Source organism: Pezoporus flaviventris, unplaced genomic scaffold (assembly GCF_033815535.1).
Source record: "Pezoporus flaviventris isolate CSIRO_AGI_PZ_B2104156 unplaced genomic scaffold, CSIRO_AGI_Pfla_v1 ptg000002l, whole genome shotgun sequence".
Lineage (NCBI taxonomy): Eukaryota > Metazoa > Chordata > Aves > Psittaciformes > Psittacidae > Pezoporus > Pezoporus flaviventris.
In genome coordinates this window covers 21,196,182-21,212,836 of record NW_026892550.1, presented here as the reverse complement: position 1 = coordinate 21,212,836, position 16,655 = coordinate 21,196,182, and the positions used below count along the sequence as shown (strand labels likewise).

Here is a 16,655-nt window from a genome sequence, read left to right as displayed (position 1 = left end):
CGGCAGCAGCGGGAGGAGGAGGCAGAGCAGGCCGGGCAGCCGGCTGGGCCGCGGGGAGGAGTGGAGAGGGCGGGCTGTCTACTTCGGCTTGTTTCTCTCCCCGAGACGGCCGCCTGTTGCGAAGGGGTTGTACCCTGCCGCTGCCCGGCCGCCTACCAGGCTCCGGGCTGCTGGCCGGGGTGGCAGCACTGACCGGCCGCCCTTATTGCCCCCCCCCCCCCGGCTCCCTGTGGGACACGGGCGTCACGCTGCTGGGGGTCACGGGCCCGCGGTGGGGACCCGCCGGAAGCGGCGGGCGCGGGGGAAGCAGGGCTGAGTCCTCTGAGAAGCGAAAAGGGGTGGGCGCTGGTGTGGTAACGTTCGCACTGAGGCGTTTTAAGTATTAATGAGTCACGGAGCTGGCGTTTTCTGTGCTAGAAAGTTTAGTACTTCCTCGAAGCGAGCGGCAGTTAACCACCTACTGAAGCGCGGGGTTGAGTTAAACAACTGAGGTTTAGCTTTTAAAATGCCACTTTGCACCTTCGTTATATCTGTGTTCACAGGAATTGCGGCTGAAAGAAAGCGGGAGGTGTGTACGCATGTTGCCAGTAAGTTAGTGTTAGCACTGGGTGCCCACAGCCATGCGAGAAAGACGTGGTTAAACAAGGATTGCAGGCTCTTGCCCAACAACCTGTGCTTCTTGCCTCGAATTACCCATACCCGTTACTCCTTTTGCTGCATTTCAAGGCAAAGCATGCCCTTTGTGACAAAGGCAGTTCCACCATTCATCATAGCATCCTTTCTGTCACTCGTCTTCCTTGGCTGAAGAAATACTGTTCCTACAGGAAGCAAAATAATACATGTTGTGAATCCTTGAGGAGAGCTGAAATGGGAGGGCACAAAATAAAGACCCAGTTGTCAGAAGCGAGCTTCACAAATACGGATCATGCTACGTGACTTACACACTTATCAGGCAACTCTCTGAAGTTTCCCATGAAGGTATGTGGTAGTATGGTGTTTGTATCACTAAGTAATAAGTTTATTTGGAAAGTGTTTCAATAAGAATTTAAGTATCTGGGAATGCTGGTGGTTCTAGGTTAATTTATTAATGTTTAGATGTGTTTACTGAAAATGCAATCTAGAGTGGCCCTGAGGATTTCCCTCTGCTTTTTAGTGGAGCTTCTGGAAGAGTAAGGGTAGTTAGTGTCTGAGTAGGAATCACGATAGATAAAGCTCAATAGCTGGAGATTGTTTTTACCCATGATGAACAGTAATTTTTACTGTAAGTTAGGTCATATACTGCCAGTTTTGCAGATTCTGTTCAAGGCCATGCATGTTTTAGACCTGCAAGACAGTATTAATCACTATTGTAATCTAAAGTTATTTCTTCATAGTGAAATTAACATTGTTAAGTGTGTAAATATGTAGTCTGTTGGGGCAGAAGGATGTATTTGTTTCCTAAGTCTCTAAATTGCTTTCTTGAATTTAGCACTTTTATTTTCTAATTTTCTTTCACTTTTCAGTAACTAATTTTGCTTGTATTTGCTCACTATGATAGTATTGCAAGTGGTTTTGAAATAAATGAGCAATAGGGATTGAACGCTTTGACACATCTCAGATTTCCCTGAAGTTTGTTATTTACTGTGTCATCATCAGCCTAATGGGTTTCAGAAAAGATACTTGCCTTTAAATAAATAGATAAAGGAAACATGGAAGGAAACAACTATATTTGGCTACTTTTAACAAAATGAAGTATGCATAAACATGTGAGGAATATATTACATTTTCTTCCAGTGATTGCACTGCTAAAATCTAAGTGCAATTAATGGTAATATGCTTATTTTGCTTTTTAACATATGTTTCTCTATCGCATATAGGCAGACCTGGAGAACTTTATGCCAGTGACCAGCTCGTACTGCCACTTAATTGAAGAGATCCTCTTGAATAAGAGTCTCTAATTTACTGCGGTTACTGAATGTTAAGAAAATGTATGCCTGGTTCTGTGTTCATTAGAGTATAGGTAGGTTATATTCAGGCAGTTAGACTGTTGCATTCCAAAACAGGAATCAATGTTGGGAGGAAGAAAGCTTTTATCTTTCGATTTTATCTCATCTTAGGGATGGATAGCAAAATCTTTATAGCTAAGAGCAGACAATGGTGAGGTTTGTATACACCAACATTCTAAGTTGTCATTTGGAAACCAGCTGTGAATACACTTCTCTGTAGACAGAAATGGAGAAAGAATCATAGAATCATGGAGTACCACTAAAAGGCTCATTGGCATAACAGCAGAGAGTGTCAGTTGTCCGTATCAGTTGTCCTGGAGCACCTCCTGTATGAAAACAGGCTGAGAAAGTTGGGGCTGCTCAGCCTGGAGAAGAGAAGGCTGCATGGAGACCTCATAGCAGCCTTCCAGTATCTGAAGGGGGCCTATAGGGATGCTGGGGATGGACTCTTCATTAGGGACTGTAGTGACAGGACAAGGGGTAATGGGTTCAGACTTAAACAGGGGAAGTTTAGATTGGATATAAGGAAGAAGTTCTTTCCTGTCTGGGTGGTGAGGCACTGGAATGGGTTGCCCAGGGAAGTTGTGAATGCTCCATCCCTGGTGGTGTTCAAGACCGGGTTGGATGAAGCCTTGGGTGACATTGTTTAGTGTGAGGTGTCCCTGCCCATGGCAGGGGGTTTGGAACTAGATGATCTTAAGGTCCTTTCCAACTCTAACTATTCTGTGATTCTATTCTATGATTCTGTATTCTGTTGCTTACTACGCATCCCATCTTTCCCTTCTGATTTTTGGATAACCTCTTTTCCCTTGAATCTGAGAAATGAAATATGATATACAGAATAAGCTTTAAAGTGAAAAAGTAATTTTAAGACTATTTCTGTTGCTTCCTTAGACATTCAAACCTTAAACAATGAACAGGTTATGGTATGCAAACCCAGAAAGGTAGTGAAAAAGTAATTTTAAGACTATTTCTGTTGCTTCCTTAGACATTCAAATCTTAAACAATGAACAGGTTATGGTATGCAAACCCAGAAAGGTAGGTTGTAGTGTGGCAGTTCTCTATTTAGATTTCAGCTAAGATGGAATTTCTGACTGATATTATACAGAAACAGAGAGATACTGGTTTATGTCTTTGCCAGGACACTAACTCAAGTGTTTGGGCATTCAGTTCTGAAGTTGCTGCTCTGTTTTAATGAAAAAAAGAAAAAGAGGACCCCACCCATTGTTTCTGTGTCCATTATTTTACCCAATCACAACACTGCTGGAGCAGGACAGTGATAGTATTTTTCTTTTGCAATTAAATGGAAATTAAAATAAGATAAACAGTACGTTTATAAACCAGCCTTGATAACTACTTGACAACTAACTTGGTATAGCTAAATGAGAAAAAATAATCAGAATAATGCATATAGACTTAGATCGTTATTAATTTCAGAGAGGAAAATGTATCAATTCCAGTGTAAAACTTGCTCAAAAGAAGTACTTACTTTCATATGAATTTGATGAAGACAGAAAGTTGATAAAAAAATTATTTTTCTTTTTTACTCTGCTTATTCTATTGCAAAGCACGAAAACACATCATTCAATAATAATTAAATAACAGGGAAATTACAGTAATGTTATATGTGGAAAATACATCTGGAGGAAAGCAAGTGCTATTTCATCAGCTGTCAGTAGACGGCGCAAATATTTATATAAAAAGTTTGGGCGTTTCTAGGTATTGTCACACAGTAGGATATAGTTACAGGAAGTTTTGGTTTTGTCTTTTCCCGAGTGCATTTTCAGCTTTTTTGAAAGCGGGGATTTCTGGTGAGAAGCTCTTCATTTTGCTGATTATAATCAGTTGCTAGTTAGCTAAGACTGATTTATATTCTGCATCTTATTTGTAAATGAGCCATGTTTTCCATAGAGGGTTATTAGGCAATGTATGATATACTTGCAAATATGTGGGTAAGAAGTGAGAGTAAAGTTGCTTATGTTCAGTAAATTTATCCAAAGAAGCTGGCCAAATAGCAGCTCTTTGTATTAGCACTGCATCCACAGTTAAGGGAGTCAGGGTAATTTAATGGAAATAGAATTTTTACAGTTCAGGAATGGGTCTAACTCGATGATATGTTTCATTTATGTGGAAGACGTATTTTTAGCATTTGGGGTTTGTATTATACCGATAACTTGTGAATACCTTAATATTGGACCCTCAATATATTCTGTACAGTTCTTAAGTGGAAGTTTAGTCAGTTTAATTTGAGTTTATACTGGAAAAGCTTTTAAAACCTAAATTTTGATATATTTTCTTGCTCTTTATACAATAGGACAACTTCTTGTTATGATCTTGCTTTGCCTATATTTTGATAATGCTCTTGCTTTTTGTCAAGTTTGGAGACTTGGCAATACTTCTGAATTAAAAGGGGTATCACTATAAAGGATGATTTCTCCAGTGTTAGACCCCAAGTCAGGGGTCATGTGTTGTAACAGTTGCTAATTTTGTTATTTCATAGGATAATCTAAATAAAGGTTGAAGGTACTCGTAAATAATTTGATTGAATGCCAGGAGAAAGAAAATTAAGCACATTTGGAAGAATCATATCCTTCTTCCATCTAGTCCCTGGATATTGCTGTAATTTTCTTCTAAGAAGAAACAATGATTGGAAGGTAGATTTTTTGTTTTCTTTTTTCCGATTTCTTTTGAAGCTACATATTTTGTTCAATTACATACACATTAGTAGTAAGAAGAACAGGATAGAGGATGCTAATTATCTTTTGTTCTCTGTACATGCCTAAATGTCTTTTGAGTGCTATGATGGTAAACCAGGGGATAATCTTTACAAATGAAAATCTGGAAAAAGGGTGGAAAGGTTTTGCCATATTGCTGCACCATTTCCAAGTGATTTCCAAGCCTAGTTTCATGCATTCTTGACAAAAGAAGAACTCAGTGGAGTGTTTTTTGTTGTACTGTTAAGATTTCATAATATAGGTTGTGTTGTATCAGGGAGAATATAATTCTAAGAAAGCTTGTGGAATGGTTAATGATACAGAGGATGTAGTCCTCGAGGTTGTAGCCTTAGTCCAACAAGTGACAGCTATTAACTGTCTCTTTGTAGAGCCAATAGAAATCATTGTAGAGTCAACAGAAATATCAACTCAGAATTTATCCATTTCAATATCAAGGGAAAGTTGAAAGCCAGTGCAGTCATGAATAAACACTATGGAAAGCTTCAGGCAACAGCTACAATTTACAGGTAAAGGGAGGAAGAGGGAAGAATGTTCTGAGGATACAAAAAGTTTTCTGAAATCTGGAAGAAAACTTTAAATCAAGATTTACCCATTTAAGTTCTTACCAATTCCTCTTTCAGAAGAGCGGTCTACTGGATTTATGGCAATATCTAAAAGGAGATTTAAGGCAGTATTCACAATGGCTGACTTAAACAAAGGGGGAGGCTGGCTAGCCCAAAATCCTACATTCAGAAAAGCAAAGTGTCCTCCATTAGGGAAAATCAAAGCAAGGCCATTTTTCTTAAATTGTGTTTAGATAAGCCTCTCTTTCCCACCAGAGACATTTGAGGTCAGCTTCCTTAGATCAGGGCAAGTTTTTCTGTGCCCAGATTCTACGACTGGTATTTTTTTGTGTAGCATGCAAGTATTTTCAGTGTGTGTTTGGTGTCCTGTTTGTACACCTAACAAATCGGACATGGGGACACCCCACTTTCAGATTCTAAATTCATGAGGTGCTCAAGCCTAGACAAGAAGTGATTTGTGAAATTTCCCATAGCATAAATATAGAACCTCCTAACCCTGCCCCAGTCTGCCTAGTTACAATAAGCACTAATGACTAATCTCAGGTGCTTAAAGATATGCAGATTTTGATTCATCCTCTTGAAATCCCATCTTATGTTTCAGTCCAGGTTTTATAGTCACAAGTCCATTTAAAAAAATATCTCTGAGTCTAGTTCATATCCTTCAATAGAGAATCTGAGGATAACCGTACTGACCTCAAATACTGTACTTTCTGATCAAACTGTATTACACAGTTGTGAGAAGTCTTCATAATACATTGAATCACAGCAGTAATTCTGTTAAAAGCAGTAATTGCTCCATATCGGAGCAGATTCTTGGCATTTGACTAGCAGGAATGCTATTTTTACATGCATGGTAAATCTAAGACTGATAACATAGGGGTTAAATACCCTCCAAAACCTAGAAAATGTGAAGAATTAAGTGAAAGTAAATGCTTTTATGTATATTTAAGTAGGGTGTAGTAAAAAGGAAACACACTGTGGCTTGCCCTGCTTAGAACTTGGCTCTTTTAGCTTTAGAAATGTTACAAAGCATTGGCACTGAAGTTATTTACAGAAGGTTGGAGCAGGGAAAGGTGCATGAGGGGAAAGAAAGGCACTCTCTGGGAGGTGAAGGCGTTCTGTTGAGGGGAAGATTCAAAATCTCTGTGAAACCTGTGTTTTCACTCAGGGCTTCAGTTTGTCTGATTGTTTCTTTCAGAAACATTTACTGAGTTTGATTCTAATACTCATTTGTAGTCACTGTTTGGTAAAGAGGAAGCAGTATCGATAAGCCAGTAAGCAAGAAAGTTCTGTATTCTGCATGGTCGCTCCATATTACCAGTCTGATTTCCACAGCTTTGTTCCTTGTGTCTATTTACACTCAAGCTAAATAGGCTTGGGCATAAATGTGGTACAGTTTCTGCTCACTTTGACTTGTGGTGGCATTTAGCCCTTGACACACAGGGTGAAGTTGTGATAGTGAGAGTTGCAGTTGAAGATAAGGTCCTTGATATGACCAAACACTGGTTTTGCAACATTTAATAATTTTATTAACTTTTCATGAGTGCTCTGGCTATGTTTTAACTCAGTGTTTTGTACATGTAAGTTCTCTTCTGCAGTTCCAGTTGGAGAGATTCTTTACACCTTTGAGCATAGTCATGGTTCTGAATAGCTTCTGATACCCAGCCAAATGTAGCTGCAGTTTCTATCTGGGTGGGTAATCCCAACATACAGCCTGAAATATGAAATGTAGCCTGAGGAAAGGCTGTTTGTGAAGATAGGTGCTCACTGACAGAATCAGCTGCAAACCCTCAAGCAGTATAAACTTCAGAAATGGAACAAGGTCTCTGCACAAACATATGTATGCCAACTATGGGAAGGATGATACTTAGCTGGTACATTTCAGGGTGTACAAACAGAAATATACCACTTTTTAGGTTTTGCCTATCATACAAAATGACTTAATCAGTAAACTGCAAGCAACCCCAAACAGCTTTGCTGAATTGATTCGTAAAAATAACATTATGCAGTGTTCCTAATGATTTAACAGAGGTATTCAGGAGTTTTATTTTACCCAGTTGCAAATTTTTTGTTATGTCAAGCTGTTTATTTGAATGTATTTTGAAGTCTCATAAAGAAGGGTGATAAAGAAATTAACTGTACTATGATTAAAGGTGTAGATACTTCTGTGTTTTACAGGAGTGTGTGCACTGGAGGCAGTTCTGGTGAAAGCTGATTTGTATTTGATTTTGTCCATGTGGCAAAGTTTTTTTCATGGATTACAGAAGTTCCCAGCAGTGGGAACTTTTCCTTTAGCTTGAAGACAAGATGGTATCAGCTGACAAGCAGACTTTTGCTGCTTCTTGAGAAACATTCACGATCACTGGCCTTGTCTTGGGTCACAGATGTCTCAGAGTTTTCTGTAATGTTTTGCTCTGATTCACTGCACTGAGGAAAGCTGAATGGTTTCAGTTCTGTTTCAGTTCAGACTATCTTAGTCATCAGTCTCAAAATGAAAAATGGAAATCTTTCAGCAAAGCAGAGGGTTAAATTCCTCTTGACAAAATTGAAAACATAATAAAAAAATGTTTCAAAGGAATCTAATGTAAGCTTGAAATATAGATGACACTGCAATCTAGAATGAATTTTCATACTTCTCAGCTTCTTTAGCTGAATCCCTTCTTGCCTTCAACTCTTCTGCAAGGCACTGTTTTACAGGGTGGAGTAAGCGCTAGTCTGAGTCCAGATGGGCCCAGGTGCTCCCCTGCTTTCCCCCAGCTTGCTCAGACCTGAAGAATTCATTACATACTTCATGAATTTAATCTTAAAATTCATTCAGATTTATGTAATCTTCATTTTCTCATCTCTGCTTCTTTCTTCCTTGCTAACTAATCCTTCTGAAGCATGCTGTATTAGCTTGGGTACTTACGGGAGTCAGGTGTTGGTTTTGGTTATTTATACCTGCATTTGAAATGCACTCACTCTCTGCTCTGTTGATTTGCTCCCTAGGCTCATGCCACTGTTCAAAACACTAATTGAATGGCTACTTTACTGGATTCCTCCATGCCCAGATTATCCTGTATTGCTCTGTTCTTCATGGCTTCCTTGCAGCTTTCATATCGTAGAGAATATTCTCTATAGTTAATTTTCTGTGATTTTTGAAGGAAGCTACAATGTGAGGTATCCCTGATAACCATCCAAGACATTTCTAGTGTAAAGGTGGCAGACCTGTAAAGGTTCTGAACTGTGCTGTTTTGCCCGTTACTAGCTTTTGTGATCTAAGCTTTTGCCATCCTTTAGTGTGCTACATTAATTAGTGTGTTTAGCTGAGGAAAATAACTTGGCAGCGTAGAGCAGTGAGTTCTGCTTCCTCTTTTCTGTGTGTGCAAAAGAGGAGATACAGTTGATGAATTTCTAGAATATCTGCCTAACTGTCAGAAGCAGAAATGAAATTAGAAATGCAGAATTATTCAAACAGTCTTGCTTTGGTGAATGTTCTGTGCTGCAGGTAGGTTTATTTCATCCTAAACTTACAGTTGTGTAAATATTACAGAAGTAAATGTATTTAGAGTCTGGACTGTTAAAAGTTTCCTAGCAGCCTTCCAGTATCTGAAGGGGGCCTATAGGGATGCTGGAGAGGGACTCTTCATTAGAGACTGTAGTGATAGGACAAGGGGTAACGGGTTAAAACTTAAATAGGGGAAGAATAGGTTGGATATAAGGAGGAAATTCTTTCCTGTTAGGGTGGTGAGGCACTGGAATGGGTTGCCCAGGGAGTTTGTGAATGCTCCATCCCTGGCAGTGTTCAAGACCAGATTGGACGAGGCCTTGGGTGAGATGGTTTAGTGTGAGGTGTCCCTGCCCACGGCAGGGGGGTTGGAACTAGATGATCTTAAGGTCCTTTCCAACCCTAACTATTCTATGATTCTATGATTATGTTCTTAATACCTGCATGGGAGGGAAATTTCATTAATTCTTAGAATTGTATAGCCTACATGAGAAAATCCTGTTCTTTCTATTCCCTGACGTAGAAATTATTAAGGAGTTAGCATTTCATGTGATATTCCCCAGCTGGAAGATTATGTGTGTTTGAAACTCTCTTTTGAGGAAGCTAACAAGCATGCAGAGGACTTTGGCTGGTTCTTCACTCAGAGATTAATTTCATGCACAGAAGGTGGGTTATATTTGCTCCATTGTTTACATCTTTTTGTTACATGTATTTTGGACTCCAGATGTCAGGTGCTGGTGTTTCTTTACTGTTGGAGGATATTCTTGCATTTTGAAATATCAGTGAAAATGCTCATCTGTATGTTGAATTTCAGCAAAGAAGAAAGGGGAACAAGTTGTTGGCCTGACAATTTTCATTCTCAGCCAATTCTAATTTAATACCATCCCAAAATAGTGCTGGCAGGGTAACCATTGATCCTTAATATTTCTTTGCCAGACATATGTGCTTTATTTTTTGACAGTGGCACTCTTCAGTGTTATATAGTGTGGATGATCGCTTGCCACACTGTATAGCATAGCATGCATGGTAACTTGAAACACATGTGGCACTGGAGCACAGAGAGAGAGTATCTTTCTGGTTTTTATCTCCTTCACAACATTTCTTGCTTTGTTCCTGGTGTCCCTTTTGTCCAAGGTAAAGTTCCTCCACATAGTTCCAGATCAAAGTTTATTTGATTCCAGAGGTTCTTTACCAGCCTGGAGTCTGAAGAACAGGGTCAACTGCTCTGTGAAGGAAGCTGGGTCGTATTTCCTTGTGCTTGTGTGTGATACTGTACTTTGACCAACCATCCCAACTTCACTGTTATTCTGTGCTCAGATATTCCAGCATCACTTTTTGAAGACAGAATTTGAACTCTCAATTGGATTCTATTGAGGTAGAAATTTATACTTTACTGATTTATTCTTTGATTGCTTTTGGTGATGTTAATTACATGTGTTCTTCCTTAATTAAAAGCTGATTAGCTTGATAGGAGACTTGGAGGATAAGAAGACTTGGAGTACAGATTTGATACCAGTTTTGATATTATGGGTCTGTCTGAGAGCTGCCTGACATTGGCTTTGTTTGACAGGGGGGAAGCTTCTAGCAGCTTCTCACAGAAGCCGCCACTGTAGCCCCCTCTAGCTACCAAAACCTTGCATGCAAACCTTGCTTGCGATAACACTATAATTCTTCCTCAAGATTGTTGGCTTACTGGAAAAATGGACCCCTTTGTGCTGTAAGAAAGACAAAGCTGAGCAGCTTCTTTGATCAGCTGACCTTGAGGAGGTGCATGGTCATGTCCTGGGTCTTTGGGGTGTGAAGAGGAATATTCTTTGGCTCTTTTGACTGAAGAGGTTGCTTTTCGACCAGTTCCTGTGAAGGTCCATGGGGCTTTTGAAGTTTGGTCCCCTAAAGTGTGGGGATATGGGGTGTACAGAAAGAACAGATTGGAGACTTGTTGTGTTCTCCTTTACTCCTAAATACATTAATGTCTGTTTGTACTGGTTTTAGATTTTTCAAGGTTGTTGAGAAATTTTTATTTCTTAACATAACATTCAACTGATTGTATACCTCCCATTATAAGGGAGTTAATTTCTACTAAGATAATCAATAATTGGCATTAAAGAATGGGGATGAGGAGGATTGATAAGAACTTAATAAGATGTAAAGATTAAGAACTTAATAATATGTAAAAATGAAAATCTTATTGCTTGCCTAATTTAATATTGAATTTTAATTTAGCAATAAAAAGCAAAATTCAGTGATTCAACTATTTCAGCAAATTTAGTGTGGTTTTTTTTTTCACAGGGCTGGATTCATCACCAAGACATATTGAATAGAGAACAAGGATATGCATCTATGTAAAAAACCCAGATAAACCTGGAAAGCATAATGGGACACCTTACAAATACCTATGTCTTTGCTTGTGTCTTTGCATTCACGCTATGGAATAATATCCATCCAACTGTGGAAAATGAATTTATTGCAAATTATTCAAGCAGTTTGCTAACTAATGTTCCAGAAAACATTCCAGTCCATACTCATGTATTAGATTTGTCACATAACAGGATCTCTGGACTTGGTATCTCAGATTTTATTTCTCTTTCTGATCTTCAGGTATTAAATCTTTCTTATAATCTAGTTACAGAGCTTAACTTTAGTGTCTTCATTTTTAATGAAGATTTAGAATACTTAGATTTATCTCATAATAACATTTTGAAACTTTACTGTCAAACTCTTGTGTATCTTAAACATTTAGATCTGTCTTTCAATAAGTTTACTGCCCTGCCCATCTGTCAGGAATTTGGGAACATAGTTTGTTTGGAGTACCTAGGATTAAGTGCCACGATGATACGAAGGTCAGACTTCAGGTATATAACGCATCTGCAGCTGCACACTGTCTTTCTAACATTAGAAGACTTTTCCCTGTATGAGCCTCAGAGTCTGACAGCCTTGAACACAAGGAGCCTCCACATTGTGTTTGCAGCAAACCAAAACTTCAGTTTTCCCCTATTGTATGATGGAATGAGCACTTCAGAAAACTTAAAAATAGTTAATTTAAGATATACCTTGAGCTATAAAGATTTCCCCTCTCCTTCTTTAGCACTTCTGAAGGAAATCAAGACAACAGCTCTCATGCTTGACACTGTGGATTTACAGTGGGCTATAATTTTGCAGATTTTCCTGTTTATTTGGTATTCACCTGTGGAGCATTTGACTGTGAGAAATTTGACTTTTCGGGGACCACTGGTGGAGCTGACTGAATATGACTTTCTACCCTTATTAAGCTCTATGGAGCAATTAATCTCTTTGCGTGGCTCCATGAAAGTACTAACTTTGGAGCATGTTCGTAATAAGGTTTATTATTTCAACCAGGAGGTACTATACAGAGAGTTTTCAGAGATGAATATTGCCAGTTTGACAATATATGACGCATATATGCCACACATGCTTTGCCCCAATAGAACAAGCTCATTTCAGTATTTAAATTTTTCTCGCAATGCCCTGACGGATGAGCTGTTCCAGAATTGTGGCACTCTGACAGATTTGAAATTACTTATTTTGCAGAGGAATAAATTTGAGAGCCTCCCCAAGGTTAGCTTCATGACCAGCCGTATGAAATCACTGAAATACCTGGACATGAGCAGCAACTTGCTGCGTCATGAGGGAGCTGATGTGCAATGCCAATGGGCTGAGTCTCTGACAGAGCTGGACCTGTCCTCAAATCAGTTGGCAGATGCTGTGTTCGAGTGCTTGCCAGTCAACATCCAAAGTCTCAACCTCCAAAACAATCAGATTAGCAGTGTCCCAAGGGGAATGGCCGAGCTGAAAGCCTTGAAAGAGCTGAATTTGGCATCGAACCGTCTGGCTGACCTGCCAGGGTGCGGCGACTTTACATCCCTGGAGTTCCTGAACGTAGAGATGAATTCGATCCTCACCCTGTCTGCCGACTTCTTCCAGAGCTGTCCAAGGGTCAGGGAGCTCCAAGCCGGAAAGAACCCGTTCAAGTGCTCGTGTGAACTGCGAGGCTTTATCCGTGGGGAGAGGCAGTCTGGGGGGAGGCTGTTTGGCTGGCCTGCGGCGTACACATGTGAATACCCAGAGGACTTGCGAGGGACACAGCTGAAGGACTTCCACCTGAGCGAGCTGGCTTGCAACACGGTGCTGCTCCTTGTGACAGCTCTGATGCTGACACTGGTGCTGGTGGCTGTCGTGGCCTTCCTGTGCATCTACCTGGACGTGCCGTGGTACGTGCGGATGACATGGCAGTGGACACAGACGAAGCGGAGAGCTTGGCACAACCACCCTGCAGAGCGGGAAACCGTTCTGCAGTTTCACGCCTTCGTTTCATACAGTGAGCGTGATGCTTTGTGGGTGAAGGACGAGCTGATCCCGAACCTGGAGAAGGGCGAGGGCTGCATGCAACTGTGCCAGCACGAGAGAAACTTCATCCCCGGCAAGAGCATTGTGGAGAACATCATTAACTGCATTGAGAAGAGCTACAAGTCGATCTTTGTGCTGTCCCCCAACTTTGTGCAGAGCGAGTGGTGCCACTATGAGCTGTACTTTGCCCATCACAAGTTGTTCAGCGAGAATTCTGAGAGTTTAATCCTCATTTTACTGGAGCCGATCCCTCCCTACATTATCCCTGCCAGGTATCACAAGCTAAAGGCTCTGATGGCAAAGCGAACCTACCTGGAGTGGCCGAAGGAGAGGAGCAAGCGTGCCCTTTTCTGGGCTAACCTGAGGGCAGCTATTAACATTAACCTGCCAATATCTGTTGAAGCAGATGAGGAGCAGAGTGATGTTACTTCTACCAGTAATATAAGTCAGTATGTGAATAACTGACTTGACTGTCTTGCATATAATTTTGTTAATGAATTTTTTGTAGTCTTTTACGGTGTTCCTAGTTAGTAGCAAAATGTTATTGTGATAGATACAGCAATTGCCGTTGCTTATTCCTGGTTAAGGGTTGAAAGTCAGAGCCATTAATCCTTATTTAACATTATTCTCTCTTCATTGTACTAATCATTCCCACTTGCCTAGATTTACCTACCAAGTCATGATTTCATAGAATTCAGTATTCTTTGTCTTCAAAATAATATCTGAATTTTTGAAATTTTTATAGTACGATACTGCTGCTTTTTGCCATGATCATATCAAGCTATATGGGGAGCTCATTTTCCCTGTTTTCTAAAAGATAGAAGCTTGATGTTTGGAGATGAATCCCCTTTTACTTTCAATGAACTCTTTTGCTTTGCCCTTCCAGTCATCATGCATGTGAGAAAAAGCAGTTTTCATTGGTGACTTCTCTGCTAAAATCAATCTGATTAAACTAATGGTATTTGTTGATAGGCAACGTCTAATAATTGTGCTTGGGTTTAATTTGACAATCTAATAAACCTCTCATTGTTTCTCTGTTATTGAATTTGGTGGTTTCACTTCTCTGGTGATGTGGAGTTGTGTAATTATGGCTCAATGGAAATGCAAAGCCCTCTGATCACAGCCATGAGCAGCACATGTGGTGAGCAAGAAGGTGTGTTCCTTACCACTGACCAAGGTGGGTGATCAAGCACCTGCCAGGTGTGTGTCACAGTAGCTAGATGAAGCAGTGGACAGGAAGCTATGGGAGAGCCTCCTTGTGTACAGAGGTGCTGTGACATTGATGTGCACCCACCGACCAGCTCAGGTTAACTGGCTATCGCAGTACGATGCCAGGTGCCTTTATGTCAATGTAGAGCTTTGGAAAGATGGGATAAAATTCTCTATTAAGTCCTAATTTCAGGTGAAGGGAAGTTAGCCACTGACCTCTGTGATAACACATAACTGGGATCTCCCCATTCCCAAAGCCAGGACCAAGCTTTGTTTGTGTACTTTAAAAAGGGCTGCTAAGTCCTCAGTACTTCAGTGGGAGCTGGTGGATGTGGCATGCTTGAAAAGCAGGTTACTTATGGTGAGCGGGGGTGTTCAAAGACACAGATAAGCCTAGTGCTTTGTAGGAGTTCAATTCAGGAAGGCTTTATCCTACCCTAAGAGTCACTTGTGCTTCATGGCAGACCAACATGGTGGCCAGGACCAGCTGACACCATGGGGTGCTGCTGAAAGTGCATTGCACACCTCATAGCCAGCCAGCCAGTTATAGCAGGCTGCAGGGCTCTTTCCACAGATGTAGTAATGTTAAACCTGGGGCTGAGGCCTGAATGTGCTGCTGAAGCTTCAATATTTCCTTCTTACTGGTTTTTCCCTCTGGGTGCAGGTTCTTCACTGTCTCTGTAACATGGCTGTCTACTCTTAGGCAGTTCCCTGGGTAAGCTCTGGTGGCTTCTTTATTTCAGCTACAGCCAGAGTGAGGTCTGTAATTTAAGGCTTGTGTGCTGTACGTCTCCCAGGTACCCAAGGAACAGTTTGTTCAGTCAGAGGCCAGTGCTCATAAGGCGCATTAGGAGTTTTGTAGCCTTTACCTCTTCAGGGCTACTCTGCTCTTTACAGTGAGAATGCTGCCAGAAAACCTGTCCCCCTCCTTTCTGAAAGACTCCTCCTTTCCCAAGCGTTACTCTCTAAGGACATGTTCAGCATTCACGCTTAGTTGCAATGTGTTAATGGGAATACATTCTGTCCTGTTTACCAGATGAGAAAAGAGGAAGTAAAATTTCTCAAATCGGGCTTTCCAGTCTCTGTAAATGTAATGCATCAGCAAACAGGGTTTTATGTCCTAAATAATGTACAGGGTCTGGGCTGTGGAAAAATTCCTCGTCTTTAAGACTGTTCTGAAACCTAAGTTGTAGGTAGATGTGAAAGGAATATTTTCTCAGGTCTGTCATCTATATTGTTTTAGGTCATTAACCCTGTTACACCCCTTTATATGCTGTCCTTCCTATGTCTTCACAACTCTTTCATGCACATGCCAAGTATTTCAGTTATATCCATACTGCACTGAACGCTGCAGCTGCTTAAAATACACTTCTGAATTCCTCTGATAAAGCAGATTCAATCTGTTGGTTGTTGTTGGTTTGTTATTTTTCTCATGAGTTCTCTGTTGGAACTTCCCTTTTCTCCTTCCCTGAAGCTGTTGCTGTTCAGAGGATAGAGAAGTTGTTGTTGTCAAGTTGTTGAAGTTTTGTTGTGGCTGAACATACCAAATGCTTTTTTTTTGCTGTTTTCTGTGAAGCAATGTGCTGTTAAAAGGGTCTTTAAAAAACGTGTTCACAGAGATGCTGCTTGGGAAGCAGCTTGCACGAGTTACAGGACAGGAGCGTCTGGCTGAGCTCTTGTAACACTGTCATACTAATGTCCATACTTGTAAGAACCGTGTGAAGCGCTGCTCTTGCTGAGCTCACAGGCCTGGAAGCACACACTGTGCATTTACATTGTCAGTGTTTGGCCAGGCCAGAGTTTTAATTGTAGAGGGTATGTTAAAAGTGTGTTTATGGCTACAAATTGCAGTAAAGACGCAAAGAGCAGTTGTGAACCCTTGAGCAGATTTCCTGCAGGACGAGGATCTGACTCAGTGACAGAAGGTCAGGCAGAGGAACGGCTTTATTTCTTTACGAGAAAAGAAATGTTTCCTCATATTAGTGTCTCGAAGCTCAATTTTTGCCTTTTTCTCAGGCTGAGGCTGACGCTCAGTGGCCGGTTGAAATATCGCGATTTCCGGAAAATAAATAGTCGCTCATGCAGGCACACGCACATCGGTCGCGTTTTGCTGCTGGGGAAAAAATGAAACAGCTGATCTTACCAGCCCGGCAGGTGCAGGAGCCCCTGGTAGGTGTGTGCGGGCTAAGGAAGACAGGGCACGATACGCTCTTCCTCATGGCAGCTCCATGCTGGGTCAGTGGCTCTGTCCCCCACTTCACCTGTCCTGCTGGCTGAGTATGCTCTGGAGTGCAGATACCGACTGGTTCGC

The 16,655-nt window shown here is 40.9% G+C and overlaps 1 protein-coding gene across 4 annotated transcripts; it reads left to right on the top strand.

Annotated features, from left to right (window-relative positions):
* Positions 1–2,995: 2,995 nt before the first annotated feature.
* LOC133278341 (toll-like receptor 6) lies at positions 2,996–14,057 on the top strand. 4 transcript variants are annotated; one of them, XM_061470979.1, is made up of 4 exons: positions 9,196–9,436; positions 10,088–10,145; positions 11,060–11,368; positions 12,320–14,057. In XM_061470979.1, the coding sequence occupies exons 3-4, from the start codon at positions 11,144–11,146 to the stop codon at positions 13,598–13,600; spliced, it is 1,506 nt and encodes a 501-aa protein (XP_061326963.1). In that variant the 5' UTR covers positions 9,196–9,436; positions 10,088–10,145; positions 11,060–11,143; the 3' UTR covers positions 13,601–14,057. The 4 variants fall into 4 exon arrangements, with proteins under 4 accessions (XP_061326954.1, XP_061326963.1, XP_061326937.1 ...); XM_061470953.1 differs by having other exon boundaries at positions 11,060–14,057; XM_061470970.1 differs by lacking the exons at positions 9,196–9,436; positions 10,088–10,145 and adding an exon at positions 2,996–3,796 and having other exon boundaries at positions 11,060–14,057.
* Positions 14,058–16,655: the final 2,598 nt, after the last annotated feature.